The sequence below is a fragment of the Nilaparvata lugens genome, chromosome 14 (assembly GCF_014356525.2).
Source record: "Nilaparvata lugens isolate BPH chromosome 14, ASM1435652v1, whole genome shotgun sequence".
Taxonomy (NCBI): Eukaryota; Metazoa; Arthropoda; class Insecta; order Hemiptera; family Delphacidae; genus Nilaparvata; species Nilaparvata lugens.
In genome coordinates this window covers 7,814,907-7,840,435 of record NC_052517.1, presented here as the reverse complement: position 1 = coordinate 7,840,435, position 25,529 = coordinate 7,814,907, and the positions used below count along the sequence as shown (strand labels likewise).

Sequence of the window (25,529 nt, the reverse complement as noted above, 5' to 3'; positions counted from 1 at the left end):
AAGCTTTGCTTAAAGAGGGATGCAACAATATTATTTAGAATATGATATTTTATATTCATTATTTTATAAAGAATTTGTATTTTATGTTTGTAAGTATGAATTGTATATTAATTTTTTGTTGACATTAATAAATTGAATTGAATTGAATTGAATTGAATTGAATTGAACAGAAGAAAAAAAATTGAAAAAAGTTGGGAAATTGAAATCCACCCAATCTGAGATCCTCAACCTGTCATGATTTTTGTGCTCTTTCGTTTAAGCACAAACGAAAACGCACCTTAAAGGTAGGCGCACACAGATCGTCATCGGACGGATGGCACGCATCGGACGGATTGTACTTTTTTTAGGTGCTGCGCACACTAGTCGTCATCGGAGCATTGGCATCTTAGTACATTGCAACGTATGTCAAGTCGTGTGTGAATTAGGAATTTAATGAACAAGTATTACAGTATATAAGTGATGGATAGCAGTAGCGAAGAAGGAGTGATAATTGTTAGGTACTTGTTTCTTAGCCGAAGATGAAAAAGAGGAACAGTGATATAGGAAGAGAAAACGAAAAATGTGGATCCATAGAATAAATCAGAAAAGGATAGAATACAGAGAATTTATTCATCTGTTTCCTGAATTAATTGAAGGGGAAGTAAAATTTTCTGCTACTTCCGCATGTCGCAAGTAATGATTTTTGAGCTTTTGAATGTCCCCAGACAACAAATCTAATCGACTGATCCGTCCGATGCATTGTTTTCAATTGGAGTGCGCATACCTATCCACATCGTACGCATCGTAGATCGGAAATGCCGTCAGGAATCCCGAGAGGAGAATTGAAGCCGATGGCTCGGTTCGGATTCAATGATTCAATGGCTCAATCGCACGGCGATAAGTGGTGTTCAGTTTAACCATAGAGAAACAATAGCGTAAGTAGATATCCCATGGTATAGGGAGTTTATGTCGTAACTTTTACTGTTATCTCAAGCAGATTACTGTCGATTATTGTCGATTTTTACTGTTTTGACCGGGCGAGAGTGTATGAACGGCACAGTATGAGAGACTACCAGTGTCACACAGCTTCACGGGAAAAATTACATGAACTGGCGGCTTGAGATAACAGTGAAAGTTGCGACATAAACGCCCTATACCATGGGATATCTACTTATGCTATTGTTTCTCTATGGTTTAACTATATGTTGTCTGGGGACATTCAAAAGCTCAAAAATCATTACTTGCGACATGCGGAAGTAGCTGAAAAATTTAACTTTGTCTTTAATTAAATCAGGAAACAGATGAATAAATTCTCTGTATTCTATCCGTTTCTGTGAAATTCTATTGGATCCACATTTTTACTTTCCTTGCCCTATTACCATAGGTAAGGAAAAGTATTGCTTTCCGAAAAAAATTAAGTTACCCCAATTTCCAAATTTCTATACGTTTCAAGGTCCCCTGAGTCCAAAAAAGTGGTTTTTGGGTATTGGACTGTATGTGTGTGTGTATGAATGTATGTGTGTCTGTGTACACGATATATCATCTCCCAATTTAATGGCTCCCCGGAAAAACGTTACAAGCGCCAAAATTTGAGTACTCGATTTTTATGGAAAACGTTCCTTGTGCTCTTGCCTATCATGTAGTAACATCTATTGAATAATTTTTTCACTTATACTTAGGTGTTATTGGTAGGAGAAGTTTTAAAAATACTTCAAAAATTAAACATTGAAACGTTTTTTCAGTTCTTGTAATATTTGAGAAATGGCGCTTGTAACGTTTTTCCGGGGAACCATTCAATTAACGGAATGATTCGAAATTCGGAACTTAAAGTCCTTACAATATAAGGATCCGACACAAACAATTTCGATCAAATGCAATTCAAGATGGCGGCTAAAATGGAGAAAATGTTGTCAAAAACAGGGTTTTTCGCGGTTTTCTAGAAAACGGCTCCAACGATTTTGATCAAATATGAACCTAAAATAGTCGTTGATAAGCTCTATCAACTTCCATAAGTCCCATACCTGTAAAAATTTCAGGAGCTTCGCCTCATATTTGCAAAGTTTGATTTAAGATTCCAAATAATGAGGATTCAGATACAATTAAAACAAAAAAAATCGATTGGAAAAGATTGAGCATGTGAATCTCTACAATTAATGTTCAGTAACATTTTCACCTAAAATTTAAAATAAGCTCGAAATTCGAGAAAATGTGATTATCCAATTATTGCAAACTGTTGGCAACTGTTGATTCTATCAAATGATTCACTATGAAGAGATGGCAGACCTCGTATGTCTCCAGCGTTATTGTCCTGTCACCAGCTGGCTCAGATCTTTGTTTATAAGTACACTTGAGATGCGCGTGAACACTAGCATCAGGTGATCAATTCTCATAACGGCAAGGAAAGTTGTGTTAGTGCGCCACACCAGATTTTTCGTTTTCTCTTCCTACGCTGTACCTCTTCTCCATCTTCGGCTAACAAACAAGTACCTAACAATTATCACTTCTTCTTTGCTACTGCTATCCATCACTTATAATACTTGTTCATTAAATTCCCAATTCGCACACGACTCGACGACATACGTCGCAATGAACTAGAATGCCAATGCTCCGATGACGACTAGTGTGCGCAGCACCTAAAAAAAGTACGATCCGTCCGATGTGTGCCGTCCGTCCGATGACGATCTGTGTGCGCCTACCTTAAGGCTGTGCTTCTTCTTCTTCTTTCTCGATCCTCTTCTGCCTAAGGCTGTGCAAAGGCTAAAAATAAACGTTTTATTCGTGATATTTTTAAAAGTTTTTCGATTTGTATAGCATCAAGCTATCAAAATGAAAAAGTTTTCTCAGGAAAACATTTTTTTCTGATCATTACTTTTTTAGATATGAGCGCCTAAAGTTTAAAGTTTTGGGACAGAACATTTCAAATTCTATACTCTGAATCTCATGGATTTATATCGTACCGAATTTGAAATGTTCTGTCCCAAAAATTCAAACTTCAGGCGCTCATATCTCATAAAGTAATAATCGGAAAAAAATGTTTTCCTGAGAAAACTTTTTCATTTTGATAGCTTGATGATATAAAAAACGAAAAACTTGGAAAAATATCACGAGTAGAAGTTTCATTTTCAGCCTTTGCACAGCCTTAAGTCTGTATGCAACTTATATTTGTGTTTTGTTCAGATGTGAGCTGTCTAGTGAAAATGGTCGCCGGCTACTTCCACCTTGCTCGATCAAGAATCTGGGACTAAGTACGGCAGAGCAGGAATCAACCAAAAAGCAGTTAGATGTCAACTCAAATTACTCCCAATATCTATCAGTGATGGCTAATGAAGTCTGGAAATGCGAAGGAAAGGTGACGGTTCATCTAATCAACCCTTTAAATAGAAATACAAATCTCAGTACCCTTTTTTGAATTATTTTATCACAACATGTTCCGGACATTCATGCCATTTTCGATTGTTGTGATAAAATAATTCAAAAAATGGTACTGAGATTTGTATTTCTATTTATATTACAAGGAGCCCTGAACAGAAAAGAGATAATCTACCCTGTAGTCAATATTTGCAGAAGCAATAGTCTTCGGGGTGATATACAGTATTTTTTAATTTGGATTCTCGTTTAATAAGTAGTAGTAAAGTAATGATTCGTTTAATTGACCGAACGTAGTGAGGTCTATGTTTTAACACGGATTTTCTTTTGTCTGTCTGTATGTAACGCAATTACGGCCAAACGCGTTGATAGAATTCAGTGGGATTTGGCAGGAATATTCCTTTTTCAACTGCGTATCGATGTATAAACAAGGTTTTTCGAAATTTTGCATTTTAAGGATGATTTGAAAAGGAAAGGAATTCCTACATACTCTGATATCACTATAATAATTATATTATTTTCATCTACTCTGAAGATAGGATAATCAGACTATAGTATTATTCATAATCAATCAGCTGGCAAGTGGATTATTCATTAATCATATGGGATACGAATTCAAACGTGAACTGAGTTTTTGATCTTGGAGAAAACTGAATCAACTAGAACAGGTGACATCTATACTTGTGGATGAGAAAACTGCGTGAGGTCTACTGTTCACAGAACTACTAGTAAAGTAATGATTCGTTTAATTGACCGAACGTAGTGATGGCAAGAATATTCCTTCTTCAACTGCGCGTCGATGTATAAACAAGTTTTTTTGAAATTTTGCATTTTAAGGATAATATGAAAAGGAAAGGAATTCCTCCATATTCTGATATATCTTGACAATCATTCAATAACTTTTTTATGTGTGCACCGATGTTTTTTGATTGTGCACATTTGATGATTTTTGCTTAGTTGCGTTCGTTATGTTCAGGACCAGGTTTATGGCCTTTCAAATTCATAATCCGACTTCAGGACTCTTCCCTACGGTCCTTCAAAGTTTACATGTAATCCTAATGGAAGAAGATTAGTGAGCTAGCCACACACAGAAATAAAAATCAGCTGTTATAATCATTGCGTCATCCAACAGTCGTCGGTAGATCTGTTTTCTATTTCCTTTCTACTGAATCACAAAACTTCAATTCTTAATAATGCGACGGTACGAACGACGTCCAAACTTGGGTCATAGAACTCGAAATGCTGTAAATTTAGAATATGTACAGGAGAATCAGCAGCAAGGAGATATACCATTCAATTTCCCAGCAAGCTGCATTCAACTATATCTAAAAATACAAACTGCTGTAAAACTAACTAAGCACATGGAAAGTCCATATTGAGATATAAAATACTGATTGTTAGATAATTTTCATAAAAATATAGTGCATCAGATTAAGCTAAGGCTAAGCACATCTTAGGAGGCGCGGCTTGGTGATACAAAGTGTTGATCTTATGGAGATTGCCTTATCACACCGTTCCACGTGGCGTGATAAGGCAATCTCCATAAGATCAACACTTTGTCAAGCCGCGCCTCCTCAGGTGTGCTTAGACTTATCTTAATCTGATGCACTATATTTTTATGAAAATTATCTAACAATCAGTATTTTATATCTCAATATGGACTTTCCATGTGCTTAGTTAGTTGTACAGCAGATTGTATTTTTAGATATAGTTGAATGCATCTTGCTGGGAATTGAATGGTATATCTCCTTGCTGCTGATTTTCCCGTGCATATCCTAAATTTATAGCATTTCGATATTTACGATCCAAGTTTGGACGTCGTTCGCACAGCGGCATTATTATTAGAATTAAAATGTTGTGAATCAGTAGAAAGAAAAAAAATAGAAAAACAGATCTACCGACGGCTGTTGGATGACGCAATTATTATAACAGCTGATTCTTATTTCTGTGTGTGGCCAGCTCACAAATCTTCTTCCATAAGGATTATATGTAAACTTTGAAGGACCGTAGGAAAGAGTCCTGAAGTCTGATCATGAATTCGATAGGCCATAAACCTGCTCCTGAACATAACAAACACAACTAAATTATCAAATTCGGTGCACACATAAAAAAGTTATTGAATGTCAAAATTTGAGGCTCTTTTTTTATTTATATAGATTTATTTTTATTGTGATTTTTTGTGTTTTGATTTCTTTCATGTTATATTGTGTTGATTTGAATAAAATTATTGATTGATTGATGAATTCATTAGTATTTTTAGTATTTGAATAATTGCAATATCTCAGTAATTTTCTTTTTTTCTCTTCCGTTTCACTTTTCTAGACAGTGATAGATGCTCATCAAAAGAACAGGAGAAGCTTTCTGAAAAGGTATGTAAGGGTTGTGAATGAAGTGGAGATGGTACTGACAGAAGCCACCCCTCTCCACATCGGTGAAATCGACAATTTTCCGGCGAAAGGATTTTCGGTCAAAATGAGGAACGGGCAAGCTGTGGCCACCTACAAAGAAGTCAGAAATACGAGAGAAAACGAGGATAAATATATCACCATATTTTTTGGTAAGTAGAATAATAGGAAAAAATGAGATGAAAATAAAATAGCCTACCCTTGTACAAGAAATACAATTCTCAGGCCAGGTTGCACAAAAGCCGGTTAAATTTTAACCGTGATTAATTTCACGAGAACCAATCAGAGAAGGCCTTTTTGATAAGATGACTTCTCTGGTTGGTTCTCGTGGATGAAATTTAACCGGAGTCTGTGCAGCCGGCACTCAGAATCATATAGTGAGGTCCACGTTATAATGACAGTATTTGATCAACTTTGGTTTTGCTATCCTTGTCTATCATTCGACAAAGCCGGTGGTACTATCCTCTTCTAGGTCCACAACGATGCCAATTATGTTTTTTACAGTGTAGAAATATAATTAGTTGATGCAGAGAATCGGCATTGCTATTCTTCTATCTTAATCCACTGACATTATAACGTGGACCTCACTATATCTGCGATTATGTTATTGACCGAGCGAAGTGAGGTCTAATTGACCGAGCAAAGTGAGGTGTAAGGTACAAGTTGACGGTTTCGCATTTCTCTTTATGTATTCATGTTTATACTAGCAGGTAACCCGTGCTCCGCAAGGGTCTATTTCAGAACTTGACGTGATGAAAACTAAAAGAATTGAAAATAGGCTTATAAACATCCCCGGTTAATTAGGAATTTTCAAGAATTTTAATTAGAAATTTCAAGTTAATAATCAGTCCAGTAGTTGAGACGTGATGATGCGTCAAACATAGTTTTCCTATCCCGTACGTGTATGAGCCAGTTCTTTCCTTTATTATAGTATTGATTTTTATATTTATATACAAGAACATCGCTCGCCATATCCGTCTAGCCAGGGGGCTCCGCCCCCTGGACCCCCGACTGGATCGTCCAAAGATGAGATCAGCGGGCTCGCTTCGCTCGCCTGCATTTCATTTGAGCATGCTTCATTGCATCGAAAAGTCAAAGTACTGAGAAAACGCAGAAAAGCTGAGAAAAACGTTGAAAAACGCTGATTTTAGGCGTATCTTTGATGAAATATTAAAGTCACCTCATCACTAAATTTGAACATTATTTTTCTGTCCATTACTTGATGAAAGAACTAAGAAAACGCTTATTTTGGGCGTATCTCTGGCGTTATTGTAAATTCCTTCTAACACAACATTATTACACCCCAGCTGAGCCTCTGTAGTAAATTTGAACATTTTCTGTTCATTTGTTCTCGATAAAGCTGAGAAAGTGCAAAAAACGCTGGAAAAACGCAGATTTTGGGCGTATTTTTGACGTTATTTCAAATTCCTTCTAACACAATATTATTACACCCTAGCTTAGCTTCTGTACTAAATTTGAACAATTTCTGTTCATTTGTTCTCGATAAATCTGAGAAAAAGCAAAAAAACGCTGTAAAAACGCTAATTTTGGGCGTATTTTTGGAAATGTTTCCAAATCCGTTCTTAGTGCGCCTCTAAGGGACAAACTGAACATACCTACCAAATTTGAACGTTTTTGGTGTGATACATTTTTAGTTATCCGAGTGAGTGAGTCAGTGAGTGAGTGAGTGCCATTTCGCTTCTATATAATAGATTCACGGCGAAACGCGGCAATAGATAATAATGGAATATGACAGGTATATAAACAGCATCAAAGTCAATGAGACAGTCAACACTATCATTAAAAACAAGAACATGGAGTCTCACCAACTCTTTCACCTTCTGAGTGAAGATTAGATGACGTATAAAGTAACACTGTAACGGTTACTTTATAATATTCCTTTTTGGATTGCGCGCGTCGACGTATGTATAACGTTATTTTTTGAAATTTACATTTTAAGGGTAATATAAAACGAAAAGGAGCCTCCTTATTCATACGCAAATATTACCGTTTAGAATCAGACTATCAAATAATAATTATTGATTATGAATCAGCTGTCGAGTGGATTATTATTTTATAGCTTTAATGCCCGGTTGCACAGAGCACTGTTCAATTCTAACCATGATCAAATTCAACGAGAACCAATCACAGAAGACTTCTTTGATTTTTTTTGTAACTTTCAATATTTATTTGCAGATGGCATTGCGGTATTGGAGGATTACCTCAGGGAAAAAGATGGAGATTCGATGAGTGGATCGGTGGTTGTACCAATAAAACATTATGAAAATTATTTCAATCGGTGAGAAAGCTGACTTCATCATATTCAAAAATCGGGGCACCGAGCTTCGCTCGTTATTTATTTATTGATATACAGAACACAATTCTTTAAAAAGATTGGGGAAGGACTAACAGGCACAGCCCAAAACTGTTTATTCCCCGAATTTTGATTTATACACTATAAATAGTCCAAAAGGTGCAGTGGCGGATCTACGGGGGGGGGGGGCTTTCGGGCTCAAGCCCCCCCCAAAACGCCTATTTTTTTTTGTAAGAATGTAAATTTTATACAAATATAATTAGTTTGAAGCTGGTAAAGTATATTCATTGGCAAGAATGACCTAATTCCACTACTACGTCTTCAATTGTATGATATCCGTTAACGTTTTAATACTTTGTATAATATCTTAGTTACATTTACATTGCCTGCCCGCTCCGTTTATCTGGTTTCATTTAACTTTAATGTATTTCATTATTAAATAAATAAACAAAACATCCTGAAAACTTTTACTGTGAAACACACGTTTTTACTCCATAAAACTTCAACAATTAACTTCATTAAACGTAAGCCCTTTCACAAAATTTTCCCCTGTTCAGCCCCCCCCCCCCCAAAATAAAATTCTAGATCCGCCACTGAAAAGGTGATACACTTACATACACTTGAATTCAAGTCCAATTTTCAGTCCAAACATTTGAAAACAGAAAAGTTTGAATTTAGATTGTCTACAAACTAAATTGAATAACAAAATAACACTCACTTATCACTTGAAACTGTAAAATAATGAATAACCTAATGATTTGATCAATTATGGATAATTTTACCTTTCAAACCCTTAAGGTTTTTTTATCTTTTAGGTCGTGTTCATATTTTATATACGTCAGCTTCTGAATTTCGGGGATGAGATATTTTGATTCTCCACAGACGCACTCGCTCACTCACTTTCATCATCCACAGACGACGAAAGTCTCAGCTGTTTTTCCAAGGATGAATTATCCTTTTAATGTTATTCAGCGAGTTTTTCCAGGAATGAGACCTAGTGCAATCGAATTTTTATATCATGAACCTACTAGGCTATGTTCCAAATTTAGTTGAAATCGTTAAAGCCGTTTTCGAGATCCTTTGGACATAAATGACCATATAAATAACCAATGAATAACCATATAAATAGCCAAATATATATAGAAATTGCTCGCTTAATATAATAGGATTAAAGGAGACGAACTGGCAGGCTCGCTTCACTCGCCTTATCCGTCTCATCGCATAGATTCTGACCCTAGCTAAACCTCAGTACCGAATTTGAACGTTTTCAGTCAATATGTTATTGAAAAATCGGAAAACGCAGAAAAAAACGCTAGGAAAACGCAGTAGAACCGTCAATCCTGGGAGTATCCTTTGGATAATTCTAAAGTCCTTTTGAGACAACATTTCCAGACCCTTACTGAAATTTTTTAACGACTTTGAACATGATCTGTCAATAGTTCTGGAGAAGGCCTAGAAAACGCAGGAAAACTGCCGATTTTGGGCTGAACTTGGGCGTTCAAAACCCTTCCAATACAAAATAGAGAGTAGATTTCAACATTTTATTTCAAAAAAGCTAGGAAAACGCTGGGTAAACGCAGATTTTGGGCGTATCATTGAGATTTTTTCAAATTTGTTCTTAATGCGCCTCTCGAAGGCTAATGCTCAACTCACACTTACGACACAGGTCGAGAAGAGACTGGACTCTAGTGGAGAGCATGTGTGTTTCCAAATGGTGACACTCAGACCAGTCGATTCTAGTCTTCGCGACGGAACCATTTCAAAACACATGCTCTCCACTACAGTCCAGTCTCTTCTCGACCGGAGTCGCCTAAGTTGAGCCTAAAAGTAGAGGAAAATTAACTTACTGTGGTATTATTCCATGTAACTGAAACTTAACTAAAACTAAACCTTGAAATTACATGTGTGTATCCGTAACAGGTACGAGAGGATTGGAGGATTAAGTCATAACGACAGTAAAACTTACAAGTTTACCACAAATGATAAGGAAGGAGTTATGATGAAGATAGGTTCAGTGTTGACGGAAGATGCCTCTCTCTCTAACCCTGGAGAACAAGGTGCAGAAATGTATGTATACTCTCATTTAGTAACACAAAAAAAAAAGAAATAGATTCAACTCTACTGATTTTATTCAAAATTGGACCTAATACAAGATTTACAAGAAAAGATATATTCATAGTACTACATGCAAGAAGATATTCCATAATTTTTAGAATAATTCGTTCAGCTTGAAGTTTTGTATCAGATTATGGTGTTGTGTATCAAGTTTAGATGATACTGTATCATTTATGGAGATGTCATAGTGAAAAGATAGCATAAGAAGATATCCCATGGTTTGTAGTATAATTCATTCAGCTTGGAAGTCTTGTATCAAAGTATAGTGTTTTGTATCAAGTGGAGATGATACTGTATCATTTATGGAGATGTCATAGTGAAGACAGTGATGTCATAGTGAAAAGATAGCATAAAAAAATATCCTATAACTTGTAGAATATAATTCATTCAGATAGAAGTTTTGTATCAGATTATGGTGTTGTGTATCAAGTTAAGATGATACGGTACTGTATCATTCATTGAGATGTCATCGTGAACAAGCACAGTGATTCATAGTGTAAAGATAGCATAAGAAGATATCCTAGGGTTTGTAGAATAATAATTCAGCTTGAAGTTTTGTATCAAATTATGGTGATGTGTATCAAGTTTGGATGATACTGTATCATTTATGGAGATGTCATAGTGTAGACAGAGATGTCATAGTGAAAAGATAGCATAAGAAGAATGATATCCCATAGTTTGTATAATTCATTCAGCTTGGAAGTTTTGTATCAATTTATGGTGTTGTGTTTCAAGTTAAGATGATACTGTATCATTTATGGAGATGTCATAGTGAAAAGATAGCATAAGAAGATATCCCATGGTTTGTAGTATAATTCATTCAGCTTGGAAGTCTTGTATCAAAGTATAGTGTTTTGTATCAAGTGGAGATGATACTGTATCATTTATGGAGATGTCATAGTGAAGACAGTGATGTCATAGTGAAAAGATAGCATAAGAAGATATCCCATGGTTTGTAGTATAATTCATTCAGCTTGGAAGTCTTGTATCAAAGTATAGTGTTTTGTATCAAGTGGAGATGATACTGTATCATTTATGGAGATGTCATAGTGAAGACAGTGATGTCATAGTGAAAAGATAGCATAAAAAAATATCCTATAACTTGTAGAATATAATTCATTCAGATAGAAGTTTTGTATCAAATTATGGTGTTGTGTATCAAGTTAAGATGATACGGTACTGTATCATTCATTGAGATGTCATCGTGAACAAGCACAGTGATTTCATAGTGTAAAGATAGCATAAGAAGATATCCTAGGGTTTGTAGAATAATTAATTCAGCTTGAAGTTTTGTATCAAATTATGGTGATGTGTATCAAGTTTGGATGATACTGTATCATTTATGGAGATGTCATTAGTGTAGACAGAGATGTCATAGTGAAAAGATAGCATAAGAAGAATGATATCCCATGGTTTGTATAATTCATTCAGCTTGGAAGTTTTGTATCAATTTATGGTGTTGTGTTTCAAGTTAAGATGATACTGTATCATTTATGAAGATGTCATAGTGAAAAGATAGCATAAGAAGATATCCCATGGTTTGTAGAGTTTATTCAGCTTGGAAGTCTTGTATCAAAGTATTGTGTTGTGTATCAAGTTGAGATGATACTGTATCATTTATGGAGATGTCATAGTGAAAAGATGTGGCATAAGAAGATATCCCAAGGTTTGTAGAGTTCATTCAGCTTGGAAGTTTTGTATCAAAGTATGGTGTTGTGTATCAAGTGAAGATGATACTGTATCATTCATGGATATGTCATAGTGAAAAGATAGCATAAGAAGATATCCCATGGTTTGTAGAGTTCATTCAGCTTGGAAGTTTTGTATCAAAGTATGGTGATGTGTATCAAGTTGAGATGATACTGTATCATTCATGGAGATGTCATCGTGAACAAAGCACAGTGATGTCATAGTGGAAAGATGTGGCATAAGAAGATATCCCATGGTTTGTAGAGTTCATTCAGCTTGGAAGTTTTGTATCATAGTATGGTGTTGTGTATCAAGTGGAGATGATACTGTATCATTCATGGAGATGTCATCGTGTACAAAGCACAGTGATGTCATAGTGGAAAGATGTGGCATAAGAAGATATCCCTTGGTTTGTAGAGTTCATTCAGCTTGGAAGTTTTGTATCAAAGTATGGTGATGTGTATCAAGTTTGGATGATACTGTATCATTTATGGAGATGTCATAGTGTAGACAGTGATGTCATAGTGAATAGATAGCAAAAAAAAAATATCCTATAACTTGTAGAATATAATTCATTCAGATAGAAGTTTTGTATCAAATTATGGTGTTGTGTATCAAGTGGAGATGATACTGTATCATTTATGGAGATGTCATGGTGGAAAGATAGCATAAGATAATATGCCATGGTCTGTAGAAATCATTTGTGGTGATACGGTATCGTTTTGTGGTAATACTGTATCATTTTTATCTTGACACAACATTAAAAAAAATTGATACAAAATTTCCAAGCTGAATGAATTATTCTACAAATTATGGGATCTATTTTTTCTATATAAGTTTACTTGAATAACACTGTTTCTCTTGAAATAGAATCTGCGAGATAAATGAAACACATGTCCCCCGTGAGAACAAACTGTACGATATGCACATTTACTTCTTGAATGCAACGAAAGAGTGGGAGGAAATTAATTTCTGGGAAGACGGTCTGTTGGAAGGTCAACATCAGGATGTGTGGACCTGCAGGAGAATTCACGTGAGTAGTTCACTTCATCAGTAGATCAGTTTGTCTAGTTTACAGTTTGTCTAGTTTACAGTTTTTCCAGTTTACAGTTTGTCTAGTTTACAGTTTGTCAAGTAGGCCTACACTAAATTTTTACCTCACTGGAAACCAAAGACTAAAAATGAGCAAAATCTGTTTTCATATTCTCCTGTATTCTTCTTCAGCTCCTTCTTCTTCTTCTTCTTCTTCTTCTTCTTCTTCTTCTTCTTCTTCTTCTTCTTCTTCTTCTCTTCTTCTTCTTGTTCTTCTTGTTCTTCTTCTTCTTCTTCTTCTTCTTCTCTTCTTCTTCTTCTTCTTCTTCTTCTTCTTCTTTTCTTTCTTCTTCTTCTTATTCTCTTCTGCTCTCCTGTCTTCCTTCTTCTTCTTCTCCTCCTTTCTTCTTCTCTCCTCCTTTCTTCTTCTTCTACCTCATCACCATATCTTCTCCTCTTCTTCTTCTTCGTCCTTCTTCTTTTCTTCACCGCATCTCCATATCCTTCTCCTTCTTCTTCTTCTTCTTCTCTCCTCCTGTCTTCTTCTTCTTCTACCTCATCTCCATATCCTTATCCTTCTTCTTCTTCTTCTCCTCCTCCTGTCTCCTTCTTCTTCTTCTTCTCCTCCTCCTGTCTCCTTCTTCTTCTACCTCATCTCCATATCCTTCTCCTTCTTCTTCTTCTCGTCCTGTCTTCTTCTCCTTCTAACTCGTCTCCATATCCTTCTCCTTCTCCTTCTTCTCCTCCTCCTCCTCCTCCTCCTCCTACCTCCTTCTTCTCCTTCTTTTTCTTCTACTACTAGAACGTAATGTCGGCCAGAATAGCCAACAACTAAGGCGTTGCACCCTTAAGCCTGCTAACGCTTTCTGGTCGTGGGTTCAAATCCCGCCGGTAGGCATGGATGTCTGATCCACTAATCGAATGTTATTATTATGGATATAACAACTATGGAGTTCTCTTGCAATTGAATTTCCTTTCTGTGAATTAATTTAAAATCGGGTAACAGGACTAAAAATTCACTCCTTAGAATTGGGATTTATTGGCATAATATTAAATTACACCAACGATATTTCACGAAGTGTTTTTTTACAGACGATAATTTCCAACTGAGTCACTATCTACATGGTAATTCAGAATACTATATACTATACTATGATAAAGGAAAGAACTAATTTAGCTTATTTACGTAGGGGATAGAAAATTCACGAATGACGCATAATCACGTCTCAACTACTCAACTGATCAACTTGAATCTATCTAATAAAAATCGAACCTCAAATTTTGACATTCAATAACTTTTTTATGTGTGCACCTAATTTGATGATTTTTTTTAGATGTGTTCGTTATGTTCAGGACCAGGTTTATAGCTTATCAAATTTATAATCTGACTGCAGGACTCTTTCCTACGGTCCTTCAAAGTTAACATAATAATCCTTATGGGAGAAGATTTGTTAGCTGGCCACACAAAGAAATAAAAATCAGCTGTTATAATCATTGCGTCATCCAATAGCCGTCGGTAGATCTGTTTTTCATTTTCTTTCTGATTCACAAAATTTTAATTCTAATATTAATGCCGCGGTACGAACGACGTCCAAACTTGGGTCGTAGAACTCGAATTTCTGTAGATTAAGAATATGCACGGGAGAATCAGCAGCAAGGAGATAAAATACCATTCATTTCCCAGCAAACTGCATTCAACCAAATTCAGTAGACTGTTCTGTCTACTAACGTTAGCATTCAACTATATCTAAAAAAACAAACTGCTGCACAACTAACTAAGCACATAGGAATTCCATATTGAGATATAAATTGAACCTGGATGCAAAATGCCGCATCGCGCCTCCTCAGGTGTGCATCCAGCTAAAGTTGTCATGAGATGCATTAACTATTTTGCGGTACGAAGTTCGCCGGGCCAGCTAGTTTTGCATATAGATTCTAATCAACCGAGGATGGTTATAGGCCTATTTTCATTTTTCCAAGATTTAATTTTGTCAAGTTTTAGAATGGACCCTTGTGGAGCACGGGTTTCCTGCTTGTGATTAAAAAATTGAATTAAAAACTGGGAACATGACTAAAAAATCTGGTGTGGCGCACTCACACAACTTTCCTTGCCGTTATGAAAATTGATCACCTGACGCTAGTGTTCCCGCGCATCTCAAGTCTACTATTCGAAGATTTGAGCCTGCTGGTGACAGGGCAATAACGCTGAAGACACACGAGGTGTGCTATCTCTTCATAGTGAATCATTTAATAGAATCAAGAGTTTGCAATTGGATAATCAGATTTTCTCGAATTTCAAGCTTATTTTCAATTTTAGGTGAAAATATTACTGAACATTAGTTGTAGAGATTCTCATGCTGAATCTTTTCCACTCAATTTTTTTTTTGTTTAAATTGTATCTGAAGCCTGATAATTGGAAATCTAAAATCAAACTTTGCATAGATGGGGCGGAGCTCCTGAAATTTTTACAGATATGGGACTTGTGGCAGTTGATAGAGCTTATCGATGACTATTTCAGGTATAACTTTAATCAAAATCGTTGGAGCCGTTTTCGAGAAAATCGCGAAAAACCCTGTTTTTGACAACATTTTCGCCATTTTAGCCGCTATCTTGAATCGCATTTCATCGAAATTGTTCGTGTCGGATCCTTATATTGTAAGAGCTTTACGTTTTAAATTTCAAGTCATTCCGTTAATTGTGTGATGAGATATCGTGTACACAGACGCACATACACTCATACACACACACACACACACATACAGACATACCGAAAAACCACTTTTTGGACTCAGGGGACCTTGAAACGTATAGAAATTTAGAAATTGGGGTACCTTAATTTTTTTCGGAAAGCAATACTTTCCTTACCTATGGTAATAGGGCAAGGAAAGTAAAAAGCCAGTATTGATGGGATTCATTGGCATAATATTAAATTACACCAATGCTATTTTACGAAGTATTTTTCTTTTAACAGATGATAATTTTCTACCGGGTCACCAACTACGTTGTGATACAGAAAGACATAAACATAGATTATGGTGATGGCATATATATTGGCTTACTAGATCTCCCCGATAAGAGCACTAAAAATGTGGAAATCCATGAGGTCAAGTTTTTACATCCACAAACATTAAAAGCTATAAGATATGGTGAGTTATAATCAATTATTATTGAACCGAAATCATAATTAAATACTGTTAATCACCCCGTTAAGACTTCTGCTACTGCAAATTTTGACAACAGGGTTATAAGCCCTGGTTGACATCCAGTTAGATGGCGGACCAGCCGAAAGATCTCGTTGTCACAGTGAGTGAATAAATTGATTCATTGAAAAATTTGACTGCTAGTCGTTATTTTAAATTGCAAAAAAGTGATTTAATAATAAGCAGTTTGTGATGGAAAACAAAATAAAAGAATAATCAATTGAAATATCTTGAATGTTCCCAATTTAGAGTAGATCAAATCTTGTGCATCCCTTCCCACTTCTTAGGGCCAGTTTCCGAGCTCGGGACTTAGCTGAGTTCTAGACTTTAAACAGCTGGAGTCAGAAAATTGGCTTTCCGAAACGGGGCGTAGTCGCAGTAAATAGTTGCAGCAAAATAGATCTTGATTTTCTCATTTCTATAATTGGACACGTTTATCCTTGACGAAATGAAACATTTCTAAATAATTCAAAATAGCTGAAACCTTTCACTATTTTCTCTTCATTTTATTTCGTGTTCAATTTTCTAGCTTTTCTAATTTTATTTCAAACGTGACTTTGACAATGACTACGACTACGCCCCGTTTCAGAAAGCCAATTTTCTTACTCCAGCTGTTTAAAGTCTAGAACTTAGCCAAATCCAGAGCTCGGAAACAGGCCCTTAGACAAAATCGGCCCTGTGTCCTTATAACAGTAGTCACAGTTTTTATTTCCTCATTTCTATAATTGGAAACGTTTTTTCTTGGCGAAATGAAACATTTCTAAATATAATTCAAAATAGCTGAAACTTCACATTATTCTCTCTTTATTTTATTTCGTGTTGAATTTTCTAGTTTTTCAAATTTAAAATTTAAATTTCAATATTAAATTCAAACGTGGACCACAACTGCGCCCAGTTTCGGAAAGCCAATTCTCTGACTCCAGCTGTTTAAAGTCTAGAACTCAGCTAAATCCCGAGCTCGGAAACCGGCCCTTAACAATTTGAATGGCCCCCAGAAAAACGTTACAAGCGCCAAAATTTGAGTACTCGATTTTTTATGTAAAAACTTTCCTTGTGCTATTGCCTATCATGTAGTGACATCTATTGATAAATTATATAACTATTACTAGTAGTTATTGGTGGGAGAAGTTCCAAAAATACTTTTAAAATATCCAAAAAATCAACATTGAAACGCTTTTTGTAGTTCTTGTAAAATTTGAGAAATGGCGCTTGTAACGTTTTTCCGGGGAGCCATTATTATTTTGAATTAGGATAGATTAAAAAATCAGCGTTATAGATTTCATTATATATTTGTGAAATGTTGTATTATAAATTTGATAATTTTGCAGAGGGTGACCTACAGCTGGAGCCCAAGTATAATAATATACCAATAGCTCGGAGTTTGTTCCCTCTGGACTCTAAGGAAGCTTCATCGTAAGTATTTACTACTTAAATCCATGGTATATCTATATACATACACCCATATACACATATATAGCTGCTATAACTATTGATGGGAAGCCAAAAATTAATTGTGAAATGATACAAATCAATTTGTATTAATTTGCACATGCCTGGAATGTCCATTGATTGTTCGTTATTCTTTTCAAATGAAGGGAAAGTAGATAAAATTTTAATATACATGTATTTTCTAAACTAAAATTCCTCACCCTGTCATATTATGCAAGTTCCGACACGGCAAAATAGTTCATTGCTTTTTTCTTTCTTAATTAAAAATATGAAGGTGCCCCAAACAGGACTTTTAGTCCTCGGGGTACTTGAAATTATTTATTCTTCTTTTGATGTAAATGAATTAATGTGATTTCTTTGTACAACGTGTAATTGTATTATTTTTATTATCTTTATTTTTTATAATTTGCAAGATTGTTGTTGTCATACATCTACTGTACTATTCATAATTTCTGATTATGTGATAAATGTATATTATTATTATATTATTATTATTATTATTATTATTATTATTATATTATTATTATTATTATTATTATTATTATTATTTATTATATTATTATATTATTATTATTATTATGATTATTATTATTATTATTATTATTATTATTATTATTATTATTAATATTATTATTATTATTATTTGGAGAGAATCAAATAAATGCTCTAAAACCCAACGTAGCCAACATTTTTTTTCGATGCATTGTTGTTGTGTAATGAGCCCTGATAATGCAAAAAGGTTGGATGAAAAACTGCCATTCCAAAAATTTTACACTTTTAAAAGTGAATATCTTGAAAACTAATGAGGATATTCCAAAACTCTACTGAATAAAACTTGTAGGAAATTAATCTTGCTTCGTTCTTGTTAATAGCTGCTATAAAAATTGATGGGAAGCCAAAAATTAATTGTGAAATAATACATCAATTTGGAGAGAATCAAATAAATGCTCTAAAAGCCAACGTAGCCTACTTATTTTTTCGATGCATTAATAATTGTTGTTGAACAATAAGCCCTGAAAATGCAAAAAGGTTGAATGAAGAACTGTCTTTCCAAAAATTCAACACTTTCAAGAGTGAATACCTCGAAAACTAATGGAGTTATCCCAAAACTCTACTGAACAAAACTTGTATGAAATGTATCCTGCTTCGTTCTAGTTCAAATAGTCATGTAGTCATGTCGCTGAAAGGCATTGTTCCATTATACATGTGTGTAAGCCAGAAATAAAAAAAGCAACTTTTAAACCACCCTCATCTCTCAAGGACAAGAAGTAGGGATGGGAACTTTTCATTATGAATGGAAAAATTTAATCAATTGCATGCAATGAATTCTTCAGCTGACTAAATAATAAATCATAACAATTTTTTTTCTTATACACTTTCAATGTTATTGTTAAGGAAAAAAGAGTGAGTTAATCTTGTAATCCTACGAACTTGACCTGTAAAGAGGTTCAATAAAGAACACATGTTCAAAATTTGAAGCTGATTGATCAATCCGTTCTAAAGTTTTTGTAGAACATACAAACAGAGGGACAACGACTTTGGCCTTCAAAGAGTCAAAAGTAAGAACTCGCTAACGCTCGTTCAACTATGCATTCATTTCAGAAATGGAGGATTCGGTTACCAAAAAACAGCATCAGGTGACGACTATTGGACACTGGATGCACTGGCAGTTCTGTTAGCGAGAAAGAGAGGGATACATGAATTGGATACGCATACAGACGAAGATGAAATACTCGTACCAGCAGAAAAAGGGGACGGACTATACCGGGCGTTCTCACACGAAAACGGTCCTCTCACTCTAGTCATTGGCTGTCAATATGAGGAGACAATACCACCAGAAAAAAAGCTCAAGTAAGTAACAAAAAAAAATAAACTTACTCATTTTCAAATAATGTTTATTTCTCAGTAGAGTAGCAAGGGCGGTTCTAACGCACTATCACTTCTAGTAGGCCAAAAAGAGCGGTTCTGGCGCATTATCTTCCTCAGTAGTAAAATAGGGGCTTTAATAGTGCATCATCACTCCTATTAAAACTAAGGCTCAACTCACACTTATGACTCAGGTCGAGAAGAGACACAACTAGTCGAGAGCATGTGTTTTCAAATGGTAACATCATGGAGAACTAGAATTAACTGGTCTGAGTGTCACCATTTGGGAACACATGCTCTTGACTAGAGTCAAGTCTCCTCTTGACCTGAGTCATGTAAGTGTGAGTTGACCCTAATAGTTCTGTGAACAGTAGACCTTGCATAGTTATGAACCACAGCTTTCTCTGATACTGTCCATCAGAGAAAATCCTGTCTGTATGTTGTGTCAGTGAGATATTGGTGTGAAAATTGCGAGTGGCTGTTGGGGTTGGAGTATCAAAAATGCAAACATAAAAGCTCATCTCCTTCAAGACATACTGGCAACAGGTCAGCCAGAGTTGAAAGCTGAGAATGGTTGAGAGGGAATGGTATGTTACTTTCAGTTATTAATTGCATGCAATTAATAGTCCACACAGCATCTGATCTTTTACTAAATCACATTGAGATATAAATAGTCGACAAGACAGCTGATTTATGATGAATAATTCTATAGTCCAAATTTTACGGTACCAGTATTTCTGTGAACAGTAGACCTCATGCAGTTATAAACCACAGCTTTCTCTTATACTGTCCATCAGAGTAAATCCTGTCTGTATGTTATATCAGCAAGATATTGGTGTGAAAATGGCTAGTGGCTGTTGGGGTTGGTGTATCAAGGATGTTAACATCAAAAGCTAATCTCCTTTAAGATTTACTGGCAACTGGTCAGCTGGAGTTGAAAGCTGAGAATGGTTGAGAGGGAATGGTATGTTACTTTCAGATATTAATTGGATGCAATTAATAGTCTATTCAACATCTGATGTATTATGAATAATTCACCATGTTACTTGTGCACTTCTCATGATTAATACTCATTTTCAAATGATAGGCTTATATGAGGAGATGGATATATTATAACACCAAATTTCCCTGAATGCATGAGTTATCTGCTGGTTCATAATAATCATTAAACAGAGATTGGTATTGGTAAGTATTCTTTGGCCTGGTTGCACAAAATCCGGTTAAATTTCAACTGATCTGATTGGTTCTTGTGGAATTAATCACGATAAAAATTTAACCAGCTTCTGTGCAACTGGTATTAATTATTTAATGATTGAGTACTCATTCATCCATTGACTTTGAAGGTGTATGGAGCATAAGTGGAACAAGGAGTTTTGGACTGAGTATCATCCAAAAGTAGTGGAAGTGACAGCTGAGAGGGTCAATGAGTTAGATTGGCATATATTCAAAGAACTTTTCAAAATCGAAGAACAGATTATATGGATTTGTGTGTTAGAAGAGAACGATCTGGATAAGGTGAGTGGTTTTATAAGCTTGATCAGTTATATAGCAAAGTAGAGGGTTTTTAGGTTACTACCCCCTCCTATGAGCCAAAATAAGAGGCCAAAAAATCCAACTTTCAGAATACATTATATAGAATTGACCTCAACTAATTCTTTGAACTACAATATTGATCTCTTAATGTTGAGAGCCATTAAACTCATTCATAGGATTTGTGACTTCAATATTATTATATCTACACGTCTGGGATAGGAGATTCACAAATGATGCATCATCACATCTGAACTACAGGAATGATTGACTGGAAATTGTGCTCGAAGATTCTTTATTTATCAATTCTTTGCCATTAAACTCATTCATAGGATTTGTGACTTCAATATTATTACATATACATGTCTGGGATAGGAGATTCACAAATGATGCATCATCACATCTGAACTACAGGAATGATTGACTGGAAATTGTTCTCGAAGATTCTTTATTTATCAATTCTTTATTTAGCCTATTTTAAATTCTTTTCAATTTTAGTAGGTCAAGTTTTCGACTAGACCCTTGCAGAGCTAGGGTTACTACCTTTGTCAAGAATAGGATGGAAAATAGAAATCCAAGTAACTTTTTTTTTAAATGAGTAGAAAATTTAAAAAAAGGGGTACTTAAATTAATAATTTCCCATTTTTATTCTTCAAGTACATTATACAGAGTGTCCCATGGAAGGTGTAACAGCTGAAGACCATAGAATCTATATATAATTTGCAATAAAAATGTATAGTAGCATTCTCTTATATCCTCTATATTATATACCTTAGTTCTCAAGATATATAAATTTTTCTATATCTTTTAAAAACTTCAATACTAGTAGTTCTGTGAACAGTAGACCTCATGCAGTTATAAACCACATCCTCCTCTTATACTGTCCATCAGAGTAAATCCTGTCTGTATGTTGTGTTGGCGAGATATTAATGTGAAAATGGCTAATGGCTGTTGGGTTGATGTATAAAAAATGCTAACATCAAAAGCTAATCTCCTTCAAGACATACTGGCAACAGGACAGCCCCGGTTCAAAGCAGAGATAGTTCAAGAGACCATTCTATGTTATTTTAGTTAATTATTGCATGCGTTATTGCAAGCAATCAATAGTTCATTTAATAGTGCATTAAATTGCATTCAATGATGCATGCAATTTATATTCTACACAGCAAATGATTTTCTGCCAAGTTACATTGAGATATTGAACTTCATATGTCATGGCATGCAATTTATAATCAACTCGACAGTTGATTCATGATGACAGTTAATTCTATAGTCTGATTTTTACTCTAATATTGGCATATGAGGGAGGCTCCTTTTTCCTTTTTTATCATCTTTAAAATGCAAAATCTCCAAAAACCTTGTATAAACATCGACGCACAATTTGAAAAGGAACATACCTGTCAAATTTCATGAAAATCCATTACCGCGATTTGTGCAACATATAAACATTTGAACATTAAGAGAAATGCTAAACCGTCGACTTGGATCTTGGACCTCACTTCACTCGGTCAATTATTTAAGATCCAATTCTGAGGATATGGTTGAAGAAGAAGAAATTTCCAATAAGGTTCATTTAATTTCATATCCTTTGTTTAACGTTTTTGAACTTCTTATGAGCACTCAAATGTGAAAAAGTTCATTTGTGGAGTTCAAAGGTAAATTTCGAACAGTTTGAATGACCATAAAAAGTTGAAAAACATCAAACAAAGGAAAAATTGTGTTGATCTTATTGTAAATTTCTTCCTCTTTCCAACCAATCCTTAGAATTGGATTTTTACTAATAGTTTTCTAGCTATTGACTTTTTTAAGAAATAAAATTGGGGACTGAACTTTGCTCTGGAATACAAAAGCATAAGAAATTTATTACAAAAGGAGAAATCATAATAACATCCATACAGAAATGTTCTATCTAATCACAGTATATTGAGATTGATTCCCAGAGGAATGCAAAAATTTCCTTCACAAAGGCCCAGTTGCACAAAAGCCGGTTAAATTTTAATCTTGATTAACTTTACGTCAACCAAATCAGAGAAGACCATTTCAAAAAAAAGGATTTACTGGAATTAAACAGGATTGAAAATGACCCGGTTTTTTTGCAACTGGCACCAAGTACCTGATTGAATGATTACAAAAGTTCAACAGCTAAGTCATAATTTCGACACAGTCCCATACACATGAACTTGCTCATTCACTTCCATCACCACCGACGAAATAATTATTATCAGCTGTTTTTCCAAGGATGAATAATCCACAATGCCTATGCCTTCCCAATGATAGCTCTTACTTGAAATTGAAGGTCGCCATTGGAGTATTTTAGCACGAGATATTATATATTATTTATTTGTAATACTATGAATCACAAAGGCATTGGTGGCATTGGTATGTAATAATCTTATGGGTTGCCCCCTCAATGGTGGATTTCAATTCCAAGTATGACACTAGCGCTGCATGTGAGTCTATGCATCTTTAAGGTCTTTGAATAATAATTATCCTTTTAATGTCCTTCAGCTAGTTTTCCCAGGGATGAGACCTATTGCAATCGAATCCTACTATGTTCTGAATTTTGTGAGAATTGTTAGAGCTGTTTTCGAGATCCGGTGAAATACAAACATAAACATCTAAACATCTAAACATCCAAACATCTAAACATATAAACTGAAGTTGCTCGTTTAATAGTATAGGATTGAAAAATCTATAATATCTCGAAAACTAAGGTTGATGTAAGAAAATTTTACTGAACATTTCTGTTGCAAATTCCATGTTGAACCTATGGTCTTCGGTTGTTACACTTTTCGTGGGACACCCTGTTTGAGGTTGGCAGGCTACACAAATGCTGTACCCTCATGGTTCAAAATCACTCATGGCTCTTGATTCATTCATGCCTCAAGATTCATGTATGACGCAAGCTCTCACTTGTCACATTTTCACTTGCAGAATGTGTTCCTTCGAATTGGAACCAAACTTCTCTCAGCACCCAGGATGCATGCAAGGCCGAATGTGCTGATATTGAGAGACACTGTGGACAGCTGTGATAAAATAGTAAATGGGACTTCCTACTCTATGGTTATCGAAGAAACAGTTCTCATCAACATCAAAACTAATAAATACGTGAAATATGGTGAGTAAATGGATAAATAACAAAGGAAGATCAGTGGTCTAGTGGATAGAGTCAATACCTACTATTACTTCAGGCAATACCTACTATTACTTGAAGTAGGCTACTAGTATCTAGGTATTGCCACAACCAAAGACCTTAAAGATGCATAGACTCACATGCAGCGCTAGTGTTGTACTTGGAATTGAAATCCGCCATTGAGGGGACAACCCATAAGATTATTACATACCAATGACACCAATGCCTTTGTGATCTATAGTGTATTACAAATAAATAATATATGATAATCTCGTGCTAAAATACCCCAATGGCGGCCTTCAATTTCAAGTAAGAGCTATCATTGCGAAGGCATAGGCATTGTGGGTTTATATCTCTTTAAGGTCTTTGGCCACAACTGATCTCTAAAAAACTATGACGTCATCACATGTAGATCAATGATCTACTGGCGGTAAGCATGCGAAATAAGAGTGCTGATGCTTGTTATCACATCTGATATGGTAATCAACAAAATTGGGATTACAAATTCAATGTTCACGGTCTTCCATTTCAATGAATATGGTTTGTTTATCATTCTTCTAATATTTTGTTTGTGAAAAGTAATAATAAATTTCGGGTTTTAAATCATGGGATACTGTTGTGTACCTAATTGTCGCGGGAATTATAAAAAGACTCCAAAAGTTTCTGTATTCTCTTTTCCAAGAGATTAAACTTTGAAATGGAAATGTATACAAGCGATAAGAAGAAAGAACTTCAATCCTACAAAACAACAGTTTACATGAAGTGTAAAAGAACAGTGTAAATAAAGTGTGAGAGGAACATCAAATTAAAGTGTGAAAAAACAGTGTAAATAGAATGTGAAATAACAGTATTATTAGAGTGTAAAAGAACATGGTAAATAAAGTGTGTAAAAGAACCAATAAACTAATAAATCAAAAAGTAAATGCAAGTGTTAGAACTGTCCATAAAATCATAATATTAAAGGTGTTACCTAACTGAAAAACATTTTCCTGATGGGTTTCTTTGTACCACAGATTTATTGTGATCAAGTTTGTGGGAGCCTCTTTCCTAAAAAAGAGTTAAATCTAATTTGGGGCTAAAGTGCACGTCCAGTGCCAACATACCTGTCATCAAATTTTTGGTTGGGATCGATTTAGTATGTCATTTTGAGCACAAAATCACAAAAATTAAACGGCGCTTACTATTGTTTTTAAAATAAACTAAGTTCAAAGTAGCAGAATTTTACATGCATTTATCCTATAAGTAGCTAAGGTTAGGAAAAGCTGTAGTTCAGAAAAAGCTTTAGGTTAGGAAAAGCTTTATGTTGGGAAAGCTTAGGTTAGGAGAAGCTTTGGGTTAGGAAAACTCAGATTAGGAATATCATAATTTGATGATTTCAATAATCAAAATGGCTGCTACTAATAGGTTAAATGCATGTAAAATTGTGCTACTTTGAAGTTAGTTTATTTTAA

At 35.0% G+C, this 25,529-nt stretch overlaps 1 protein-coding gene across 1 annotated transcript; it reads left to right on the top strand.

Annotated features, from left to right (window-relative positions):
- The first annotated feature begins 3,162 nt into the window (after positions 1-3,162).
- On the top strand, positions 3,163-24,122 carry LOC120354176. Its single transcript, XM_039440683.1, has 10 exons — positions 3,163-3,328; positions 5,668-5,902; positions 7,947-8,049; positions 9,985-10,131; positions 12,739-12,901; positions 15,872-16,046; positions 17,429-17,513; positions 19,152-19,400; positions 20,759-20,930; positions 23,880-24,122. The coding sequence occupies exons 1-10, from the start codon at positions 3,296-3,298 to the stop codon at positions 24,069-24,071; spliced, it is 1,554 nt and encodes a 517-aa protein (XP_039296617.1). The 5' UTR covers positions 3,163-3,295; the 3' UTR covers positions 24,072-24,122.
- The last annotated feature ends 1,407 nt before the right edge of the window (positions 24,123-25,529 follow it).